We start from the raw sequence: 11257 nt of genomic DNA on the forward strand, positions 1-11257 counted from the left end.
TTATTCCCTGCCAGAGTCGTTGATAATCAATTATCGTGGCTTCGTGGTCTACTGCCAACGGGCGCTCATCTCTGCGGGATCAGGTAGGGAAATGCTGGAGGTGGACGCACGCCTGTGAAGCAGCAGGATAACGCTCTGGGAATGCGGCTCGGGAGGCGAAGCCGGGTCCGAGGGCATCATTTCGATGTGCCCTCGCTCGTTACGTTGCCGCGTCTCCCCAGCGCCAAAAACACCACGGTCGTGAGGCGCTGGCATTTCGTTCCTCCTGTGACAACCTGCTTGGTACCGTCGCCGGGATTTTTCTGTCGGGTCTGAGAATGCCAATAATGTCTGAAATAAAGAAAAGCACGATGCTTGGAGGCACGTTGTTGTTCCGGCAACGAGTCGCACCTATACAGTTCACGTGCGTGTAAGTTTCCAAACGTTTCTGGTTTAGGGCCATTTTCCTTCAGGAAAAGCATCGTTTCGAGGAAAGCTGTCCTTAATCCGGGAGAAATCGCCCTCCTAAAACGGTCTTCAGAAGCCCCGCGGACCGAAGACCATCCCCAATATAAAACCGACCACGTCTTTAAACAAACGGAACGGCGAAACGCCCGTTTTCGACAGCCCGTCGGGTTTGGCGTTTGCGCCCTCACGCCGAGCGGCCGGCGCCCGGCTCTGTCCCCGCAGGGACCCCGGGGGAGGCAGCTCCCCCCGGCTCTCCCCCAGCAGCGCGCAACGGCCGCTTGCCAGCCCGCGGTGCCACTCCCGCTCCCCCGCGGCTTTTCCCGCCGCGACCGGACCCTTCCCCGCCGCCGGCGGCTGCAGCTCCCGTTGCCCGACTCGGCCGAGGCACGGCGAGAGGGGGAGACACCCTGAAAACGCTACCTCGCCCTCCGCGGGTGGCAGCCGCCGCTCCCCGCCGAGGAGCGGGACCTTCCTTCCGCGGGTCGGCTCCGCCGCGGGCGGCAGCGGCCGGAGCTCGGCGCCCGGGGGGACGGCGGGCAGCCCCGCGGGCCGCAAGGGGTTAAGGCGCCGCGCGCCCCGCCGCGCGCCCCGCGGAGCCGCATCGCCCCGCGGCGGGGAGCCAATCGCCAGGCAGGCCGCGCGGGCGCTGTCCAATGGGAAGGCGCGGGGCCGGCGCTGTCAGGCGGCGGTGAGGGATGACAGCGCCGCCGGGAGAAAAAGGAGAGGGCGGGCGCGGGGCGGGACAGAGCGGGGCGGAGGCAGCGCCCGCGCCGCCAGGGACCGGCGGCGGCGCCCGGCGGAGCGCGGCGCGGCGGCCCCGGCGGCCCCGGCCCTATGGGCGGGTGGGCCGGCAGCGGCGCAGAGAGGCTGCCCCCGCTGGCGCCCGCCCTCCCGGCGGCAGAGAAGGGCCCGGCACCGGCACCGGCGCCGGCGCGGCCGCGGCCGGCGATGCGGTCGCCCAGCTGAAGGCGCGGCGCGGTCCGCAGCTCGCCCGTGGGGCCGCCCGCCGCCGGGCCATGGCCGTCCGCGGCGGCAACGCCCTGACGCCTTTCTCCATCCAGGCCATCCTCAACAAGAAGGAGGAGCGCGCCCGCCACGCGGCGGGGCGGCCGCCGCCCCCGGGGCCGGCCGGCGGCTGGCGGCTGTGCAGCGCCGCCGAGGGCCCGCCGCTCCTCGCGCCCGCCGCCGCCCGCGCCCCCGCCCCACGGACGCCGGCGGGCTGGGACTCGGACTCGGCGCTCAGCGAGGACCCCGAGGGCGAGCGGCGCGCCGAGGAGAACGGCGCCGGTGGCAGCGCCCGCCCCGCCGAGGCCACGGGCGGGGGGCGGCCGGCGGCGGAGGAGGCGCAGCCCCCGGAGGCGGCGGAGCGGGACGCCGCCGGCCTCAGTGACAGCGAGATGTCGGCCGCCGTCTCAGGTAGGGGCGGCCCCGGCGACGGCCCCTCCGTACCCGCGCGGGGCGGGCGACCGGGTCCCGGGGGGGCTGCGAACGGGAGGCGGTCGGGGCTTTCCGCCGGCCCGGGGAGCTGCGCAGCGAGCCCCCAGGCCGCGCCGGGAGAATAAGCCCCCGGGGCGGGGGCGCCCTTGGCCAGGCTGAGCCCGCAGCCCGGCAGGCCGCCCGGTGTTCGGGGGAGGGCGAGAAACCCCGGCGGCGGGCGGCGGCCGACCGGGCGGTGGGGAGGGCGGCGGCGCGGCCGGGTCTCCGCCCGCTCCGTCGCTGCAAGCCAGCCGCAAGGAGCGCGCCTGGCCGGCTGCGCGGGCCCTGCGGGGATGCGGGTGTGCCGGTGCCTGCCTGCCCTGACCGCCCTGCTCTCGCCCTGCCCGCAGATCGCAGCCCCCCGGAGGAGGAGGACGGAGCGGGCAAGTGCGGGAATCTGCTGCCGGGGGAGGAGGAGGCGGCGGCGCCGAAGCCGCGGAAGAAGCGCTCCCGCGCAGCCTTCTCCCACGCGCAGGTCTTCGAGCTGGAGCGGCGCTTCAACCACCAGCGGTACCTGTCGGGGCCCGAGCGGGCCGACCTGGCCGCCTCGCTGAAGCTCACCGAGACGCAGGTGAAGATCTGGTTCCAGAACCGGCGCTACAAGACCAAGCGGCGTCAGATGGCTGCTGACCTCCTGGCTGCCGCCCCCGCCGCCAAGAAGGTGGCCGTCAAGGTGCTGGTGCGGGATGACCAGAGACAGTACCACCCCGGTGAGGTGCTGCGGCCGCCCTCGCTGCTCTCCCTTCAGCCCTCCTACTACTACCCTTACTACTGCCTGCCTGGGTGGGCTTTGTCCACCTGCGCCGCAGCCGCCGGCACCCAGTGAGGGGCACACGTACATACCCCTCCCCGAGCTCCCCCCCCCCCCCCCAGACACTGGCAGCCAGGAAACCCATCTTCCCTCTGCCACCCCCCTCCCCCAGCCAGCCCGCCAGCCAGCCAGCTTCTCAAATCCAGAGCCCTAGCTGCAGCTCTCAGTGCCTTGGACAGTATTTATTATTATTTTATTGTTATTTTTATTATTAATATTATTTGGATGGTTCCTCACCCTCTCCTGTTCCAACGTAGGACTTCTCGGCTATCCCTGCCCCGGCCCTCACCCATCCCCACCCTGCCAGCCGAGGACTCTCATGATTCGACATGACTAGTTCATGGTATCCATGTTGTCAGTGTATCTGGTGTAGACTTTTTGTTTGGTTGGTTTTTTTCGCTTCGGATTGGTAGAGACTCGATCTTGTGTGGGAGAGAGAAAGAGAAAAAAAGGAAAGGAGGGAAAAAAAAGCAACCCGCAAAACCAAATGCAGCTCAGAAGCAGAGATCAAGGACTCCTTCGGTGGATTGTAAGGAAGATTATTTTTGACGTCTGGTTGAGTCCTTGGTCTTTCAACTCGCTGCAAACTGAGTGTGCCTTGTATGGTGCTGAATGTAAGGAAGCCTCTTTCAGATCCCCTCTGCTCTTGTTGCCCATGTTATTCCTGTACTCCATGATCCCTGGCAAAGGATAAATATTTCACAAAAGGGTGAGACTTATATCAGAACTCCAGACTTCTTCTTTTCCTTTCTTCCTGAGATCTTTCCGTGTTCGGGGAGGGAGGAGTTACAGATTTTTCGCACTTTCCAGTTGTATTAAAGTTGTTGTTATTTTTATATTCAATGTGAATATTTCTGGTCGGGCTTTTTAAGAAATCGATGTAACGGGAAATTTTAATACCATCAGTGCCTTTTACAGTTCTTCTGCAGATCTCTCCTTCAAGGGCGGGGATTTCTGATCTGCTCAGCAATGTAATTACAGCCTCTTTCTTTCTAGGTAACTAATTGCTATTTTTTTTCCCCCCTCCTTTTCTCTTCTGATGGCACTGTGCACTCAACTAGATTATTTACTTCAAATGAATTGTGAATGTTTGTAAGCTACCCGCTGTACTTTTTTTTTTTTTTAATTTATAAACTTTAGTTTAACACTTGGCTCTGCTGCTTGTGTCGTTTCTGAGAGTGGACACGGATTTCCCCAGCGGCTTTTTTCCCCGCAGCAGACTTCAGGCTGCAGTTCAGACCACATCCCTCCTTTTTGCGCTCGCACAGGGGCTGGCAGTGGCTCTAGTGGCAGCTGGCAGCCTCGGTGGTGGGGACCGTGGTGCCTGGCGAAGATCTCACCCTGCGGTCCCCATGGCCGCCCTGCCCGTGCACACCGCTCAGCGCCGGTGCCCGGTCCCTTCGTGGGAACAGGAGGTGCACGGGCCGGGCGCCTGAAGCACTTCTGTGTCCAGGCTGGAGCGTTCCCTGCCTTCTGCCGGAGCGCCGGGAGCGCCGGATTAATTTACGGCCGCCCGCGTTACGGTGAGGATGCAGTGCGTTCGGTGGAGCCGCAAGCCGGTTTTCCCGGGCGAGGGCGGCCTGGCTGTGCGGCCCCGCAGCTGCCCGCTTCCACCGGCCCCGGCGGTTTACAACCTTGGCAGCTCCCGGGGAAAGCGCGTGGGACGGCGAGTTGTTTTCCCTCTGCCGGAACCTGGCGGGGAGGCCGGGGCCCGCGGGCGGGCGGAGGCTCCGGCTAGGGCTGCAGGACGGGGCTTCTCAGTCCTCGGCGAAACGGCCGAGGCCGTTTGTATCCCGACACGACCGCGACAGCCGCTTGGGGCAGCCTCCCGCCTTGGACTGAATCCGCTCCAAGCCTCCGCGGCGAGCCCAGTCGCTCGGCACGGTGCTGGCAGCGCATCCCCGCCGCCGGCTGCCGTCCTCCGGCCGCTGCCAGACGGGGCGGGCGCCCTGCGCTGGGGCGAGCAGCTCCGGTCGGGGCGCCGCGGCCGGGCAGTGGCGCTCCGAGGGACCAGACCCGGGGGGCGGCTGCGGTGGTTTCTCCACGCTGGCAGAGACCTGCCCGGGCCTCTCTCACAGGCGGCCGCGTTGCCTGGGCGCTGCCGGTTCTCCCGCGCCGCCGGCTTCTTTCCTTCCCCGCTGAGTCGCACGGGCTTCCCTCCGGCTCCCGAGCGCCCCTGCTGCCCCACCGCCCTCCCGGCCGCCGTCCTTGCAAGCCGCCCCGAGAGGCAGCCGGGCTGTTTCCCCGGCAGCCCCCTCGCCCCTCAGCTGTTACGTCTCTCTCTGCGGCTCGGGCGAGCGGCGTTCTGCTCGGGCTGCCCTCGCCCTGCAGGTGGGGTGCCCCAGGCTGGCACGCCCGGCTGCCCGCGGCGGTGGGGAGGGGGGCGGCTCCCCGGGGGCTGCCCGGCCCCACCGCGGGCTCGGAGCGAGCCCCCTGCTCCCGAAGCCGCCGGTCCCGCGACATCGGAGGGAGCGCTCTGGGTCTGGTCTTGTTCCGCCGGACGGGACAGCAATCCTGCCGGCCAGCGGAGAGCTCCAGCCGCAGCGGTCCTGTGCTCTGTAGTGAAGACCTTGGCGGATGCGGTAGGACTGACATTTGTTAGGCCCGATCCTGAAATGCTTTTTTTTTTTTTTTTTACTATTTCCTTCCGCCTTTCCTACCGCTTTCCCTCCTGGGAAAATGAAAGTTTGGGATGGCAGGAGCAGGGCCTCTGTGCACTTGGGAAGGTGAAGCCCCTGCTGCCCTGCAGACAGCTCGGTTTGTTCCTTTTCTTGTCCCTGGGGCTGTTTCTCTGCCTGCAGCCCCGTGTCCCCGTGTGAGGCTTGCAGCTCCATACAAGACACGGAGCTGCTGACCCCCATCCCAGCTTCAATGGGACGATTCCCACCAGCGGAGGGTTTGCCCCAGCGGGGAGGGGATGGGGAGGCAAATCGGTGGGGGTGGCTTTCGGCGAGGCTGGTTGTTGTTCCTATCAGGACCCCTGTTCGACACAGGACTATTCCGAAGCCGCCTTTTTCCCGTGGGTCACCGTGTGTTATTATTTCGCTTCGTGCTTGCTGACGGACGTAGCGCTGTAGGGAACCGCCTGATATGAAAAGAAAGCGTCGGTCATTAGAGCTTCCCCGGCGCTCCCCGGGGGAACGCACTGGATAACACACGCAGCATAAAGCGTCAAACTATTTTTCTTTGCATCCGGTAAAACTAAGATGCGTTTTACTCGAGACAGAAATTGCTGAAAAAGATGATCCGAGTGAAGTTACTTGGAATTTCAGGATTGTGTTTAATATCGAATATTTACGCATGGATAGCGTCTTCGTTTGACCTTAACAAAATCTGGTATTTGAGAAACGTGACTGTTTTACATCGGGAAAATGTATTCGATAATTTAATGGATTTTTCCCGGAATTAGGAGGCGTTTCTACTCCTGCTTTTATTGATAGTTTTACGATTTGAAAGATAAAGCAAACGCTCTGAGTCTTTGTTTTTTTCTCAATGACAAAAACCCTAGTAACCCGCGCGTAACTGTACCAAGGCCAATGAAATGAGTCTGGATTTTCAGCGTTTCAGTTATCAGCAAAATCAGGGCTCTACCACGCATTCTCCACCCCCACCCGAAAACACATTCAGCTCATCGGCACTTTTACGGCTTGAACACGAAAATAATCTCCCTAACTGTATGTCCCAGCTTCGGCCTCTCTCCCAAACCCCGGCTCCGTACAGGAGCCGGTGGGAATCGTTTTCCGTCTGGACAGGGACAAGATCCGGTCTTAAAGAAGAGAAGAAAGTCGCGATAGAAAGAAGGAGAGAGAAACTACCGAAGCTACAAAAATTCGATTGTTGAAATGTAATGTAACTTGTGTATAACTTCGCATATGTCTCCATAGGCGTTTGTGTTTGTGTATTAAACACTTGCACAGGCGCGGAGATTCACTGCAGCCGGGAGGCTGCCTATATTTAGATACCTCCCGCTCCTTCGCAGGGTAATAAAACAGGAAACCACGTAGAATCTCCCCCCCCCCCCCCCCAACTTGTCAGGTATAAATCAGCGATGCTTCTCGGGGGAGGAGAAGCAGCAGAAGATGCCGTGGCAGAGGGAGCCCCCCCGGCAGTGCAGCACCTGCCCGGCCTCCCAGGGGCTCCCGGGAGCAGGGGGCAAAGGTGGCCCGGGGGTTAAGGGCCTCTCCGCGGCAGGCCTGGGGCTTTGGCAGGCACTTTTCCGCTCCGCTTCTCCTGTCAGTGGGAAGGCGACGCGCCCCGAGGGCAGCCCCGGGCCGGTGGCACGGGGAAGCCCGGTTTCCCTCCCGGCGGCTCCCCCGCCCCGGGTCTGCAGTACCGAAGCCCCGGCGCAGGCGGCTGCGGCTGGAGGCGCCGGGGCCCGAGGCAGGGATGCTCCGGGCGTTAGGCGGTGGGCAGCGCCGAGAGCCCAGCCGGAGCGGGGCTGACCCCGGTGGCCAGGGTAGCCCTACGGCGACGGCAGTGGCGGCTCCAGACAGCAGCCTGGTTTTACCTGAGACGATGGGAAAAATAAAGGGTGGATCTTTTTGCCCCGGCCGCCTCACCAGGGATGCGACCCCTCCCAGCCTGTCCGAAAGCCTCCCGAAAGCGGACGTTTCTTTCGCGTCCTTCCTTGCTCGCTGTTGCGGGGAGCAACGTGATTAACGGGGGAGCAAGGTGAACCGGGGGGCAAATGGAACCTTTCCCAGACAAGTCGCACCGGCGGCCAGCGCTGGGACCACGCACCACTCCGGGCCACGATAGCGCTCCCTCCTCCGGGGACGCCCAGAGGCGCGGGTGCGCGAGGATGCTCTGCCCGGAGACCCCGGCCCCGCGCACCGCTCTGCCCCCGGGGAGCTGCGTTTCCCCCCGCACCGAGACAGCTCCGCACGGCGGCTGGCCGGTGCCTTGCCGAGGGACCGCGGGAGCGGGCGGGCCCTCCCCCGCAGGTGGGACTTGTGCTTTTTTAAAAACATGGTTCATACTTGTATTATTTTTTTTCTTTTATCTTCTTTTCCTTTTTCTCTTTTTTTTTTTTGTGTGTGTTCGTTTTGGTTTTGGTTTTTGGTGTGGGTTTTTTTTTGTTGTTGTTTTGAGAGAGGGAGAGAATTTCGGCAATCTGCACGCAAACCCTCGCTCTCTCCAGAGGGATGGAGCGGAGCGAGAGGGCGCGTTCACGCCCGGGCCCGCCCGGGGGCGGAGGGGGGTGGCGTTGTCGCGGTGCCCGGCGAAGGCCGGCACCAGCCCGGGACAGGCCAGGGGCGAGGGCTGCCCTCCCCTCCGCTACCGCAGGCACCGCGCCGGGTCCCACGGGCCCCACAGGAAAGCGCTGGCCAGAGGGTGAGGGTTTTGACTCGGCCGCCCGGAGCCCGTGGGGCAGCTGAAGAACCATTCCCGCCTCTTCCCAGGCTCTTTCCCCAGCTCTGTACCGACGCCGGGAGAGGTGTTAGCCGCAAGGCTTGTCCCAAGAGATGCTACTAGCTATGAGTGCAATTGTCGGGGCGCTCCTTGAAAAAAACGGTAGCGCGGAGTGGTGGCTGCAGAGCCGCAGGTTGTGCCGTTTGGGGGCTCTCAGGTGCGCCCGTGGCTTTTTGCCTAAAATCTGACTCAGTAGCAAAGAGGTCGGCGCTTGGGGCCCCGAAAGACACTGCTGGCAGCCAGCAGCGGATCCTCCGCGGGAACAGGAATGCACCCGAGCCAGGGAAGCCTCTCCTCTCCCGCGGCAGCGGCTCGGCTCCGGGCGCAGCAGGCAAGGGGCGGCGGGTGGGCTGTCCCGCTGCTGGCCACGGGCCGAAGACGACCTGCGGGGGCTGCCTGCTGCCTCCAAAGGGGCGCGGGTTGCCACCAGGACTGGAGACTGATGTCCTTCACACCAGAGTAGGGACACAGCTATTAATAAAAATATACATTTGGCAATAGTGCTCGTAGGTATTTCAAACTTTTTGTTTTCTTTCTTAAAAAAAAGGAGGGGGAAAAAAACCCCCCAAAAGGCACGGGAGCTAAAAAGGCCACACGCAGCCTTTTCATGCACGGCCGATTGACAACCAAAACAGTGCTTCCAGGCCGTTCCGAGTAAGAGCGGCCAGAAAACCATAAAACGGGTGGAAAGGCAAAGAAGGGTCTGAGTTCCAGCTTCCCGGGGCTGTACGGCATCAGCGTGCGAGCAGGGGCGCCGGCGGGCCGGGCCAAAGGGGCGGCGGGGTGGGGGGACCCTGGCCGGGGCCAGCGCTGGGGCGAGCGCCCACGAGGCAGGAGCGGGTTGCTCGGGGAGCGGGGGAGGGGCGCGTTGCTCCTCTGTTTCCTAAATAGCTCTGTGGGGAAAGCAAATTCTGCAAGCCGTGATGGTTCTGAAAGACACTGTCTCCCCTGCCCTCTGCTTCAGAGCGCGACGCCGCCTCTTGGCTCTGGCAGTTCGGGGACCCCGCTCGGCACCGGTGACCGGCTCCCCGTTCAGCCGCCCGCCAGCGGGACTCCCCTGCGTTTCTCTCGGGGAAGGCTAAAACACTTTGCCCGTGGATCCGCGCAGCGTTGCGCTTACACCGGCCGGGGAAACACTTTGTGTCGCAAAGGACTCGAGTGATAATTAGGGATGAAATGCCCGTGGAGAAGACTAATATTATTTTTGGCTTGTGCGGGAATAATACAGATTTGCGAACGGTACGAATAAAGCTGAGTAGGCTGGGAGGGGAGGCAGCGCTGCTGGCTGCCGGCAGAGCTGGGTCTCGATGGAGAGGTTTGTGCCGGGCTTTTCTGCTCGGGACAGCGACAGCGAGGGACGGGCCGTGTCCGGGATTTGCCCCTTGGCACTCGCGTACGGTAACGGGCAGCGGCAGGGCGGGGGGCGGCGTGCGCGGCCCGAAAGACGCCGCCGAGGGGCCGCGGGGCCGTTTTCCTCCGTGGGGGCTGTCGTGAGCGGATTTACCGAGGTGGTGGCGTCTGTTCTGCGCAGTGGCACAGTGCTTCAAAATCAACACAGCAAACAGACAATTTTTACTTGGATAATAATAATAATAATAATAATAATAATAATAATAATAATAGACGATACGCTGTTCCCTTTATTCACTTAAGAATAAAAAAATAATCGCAAACGGAGAACTTCTACAGACATATTATGATTTCCCAGCGACAGCAACAAGGACAGAAAATATGCGCCCATTCGTTGGTTGCAAACACCACTGTGCAGGGGTGCAGACTGTCATTTTGTCAAGTGACTCTGAAGGTTCTTTTAATTTCTCTGAAATTTTAGTAATTTACCGCATAAAAAAAAAAAGTAAAATGCCTGGAAGAAACTCCGCGCTCTTAGGGAAAATCTTTTGAGTGTTGCTTTAAAACCCAGGGTCAGCACCGTGGATTCGCGAACCCTGGGAAGCTGTGCTTAGGTGTTCGTGTCAGGCTATGGCCCGAGGGATCACAATGGCATAGTTTTACCAAAAATACCTCCAAAAGGTTCTGAAGTGCCCTCTTCGTTTTTGCGGGCAAACTATTTCGCTGAAGGATCAGAAACGAAGGCACAGAAAAAAATTTTAAAAATCTGTCATAAGCCCTTGCCGTAAGGGGCGAACCTTAAAAGGAAAAAACCGACATTTTATCTTAGAAAAAATAAATGCGATCTTTGCAACGTGGAAATTACTTGTAAAATGATCTCGCGTCGGGAAGAGTCCCGTTTTCAGGGCGGCGGCAAAGCCTTTTGCCGGGCAGGCGCGGCGGGGCTGAACGGGGGCTGGCGGCGCCGGTTGCGGGCTGGGGAGCGCGGCGGGGCTGGGGCGCGCTGCATCCCGCGGGCTGTGCGGGGAAGCGGGTCCCCGGACTGCAGCAACTGCGGCAGATTCAGACCTGTCCCTTGCAGAGGGCATCTTCCAGAATTCCTCCCCATCATTTTTCTCCTGCCCTTTTTCCCCCAGGAGGTGCCTGCTGGCTGCTCGGGACAGCCCCCCCATCGCCGCCTCATCCCTCCCGGCTCCCTTCCCCTCTCCTTGCTTTCCTGCAAAACGTTCTTTGACAGACGAAGCGCCTCTGACCCGTCCCCCCGTCCCCCCGTCCCCCCCCCCCCCGCCCCCTTGAGCAGGGCCACGCAGGCCCGGGACAGAGCTCTCGCCCTTGGCCACCGCGGGCAGCAGGGCGGGAGCTCCCGGCGTCCCGGCCCCAGCAGCTCGGTCGCCCCGGCGCCGCTCCCGGTCCCGGCCAGCGCCCCGCCGGGCTGCTCCCGGCCTCCCGCGGCCCGGCAGGGAGGGTCTCCTCAATGCCAGGCCTGTGTATTTGTAGTTTGATTTCGCACGTCAAGGATAATTTCTTCATACAACTTAATGGACGCGGCTTGACATCCATAATGATCGCTAATCATTCAAATTATTTTTGCTAGCGCCCAGACATGTTCCAGTTGTTGTGATAGATCGCGTTTCACCCATAATGACGGACAATTACCATTTCTAATTCGCCGGCTTTTGACACCTAAATCCACCCACCATATGTGGCTGAAACGCGCGGGGCTCGGCGGCAAGGCCCTGATGACATTTGCAGCAAGCCTCT

The 11257-nt window shown here is 61.9% G+C and overlaps 1 protein-coding gene across 1 annotated transcript; it reads left to right on the top strand.

The window, feature by feature from the left end:
- Positions 1-1248: 1248 nt before the first annotated feature.
- On the top strand, positions 1249-3831 carry NKX3-2 (NK3 homeobox 2). The gene is made up of 2 exons (XM_037400963.1): positions 1249-1863; positions 2274-3831. The coding sequence occupies exons 1-2, from the start codon at positions 1464-1466 to the stop codon at positions 2747-2749; spliced, it is 876 nt and encodes a 291-aa protein (XP_037256860.1). The 5' UTR covers positions 1249-1463; the 3' UTR covers positions 2750-3831.
- The last annotated feature ends 7426 nt before the right edge of the window (positions 3832-11257 follow it).

Source organism: Falco rusticolus, chromosome 1 (genome assembly GCF_015220075.1).
Source record: "Falco rusticolus isolate bFalRus1 chromosome 1, bFalRus1.pri, whole genome shotgun sequence".
Lineage (NCBI taxonomy): Eukaryota > Metazoa > Chordata > Aves > Falconiformes > Falconidae > Falco > Falco rusticolus.

Bases quoted from the DNA above. Each gene is read 5' to 3' on its own strand.
- NKX3-2 (XM_037400963.1), top strand. From the start codon at position 1,464: ATGGCCGTCCGCGGCGGCAACGCCCTGACGCCTTTCTCCATCCAGGCC. The intron at 1,864-2,273 runs GTAGGGGCGGCC...CCCTGCCCGCAG, and splicing joins GATGTCGGCCGCCGTCTCAG to ATCGCAGCCCCCCGGAGGAG.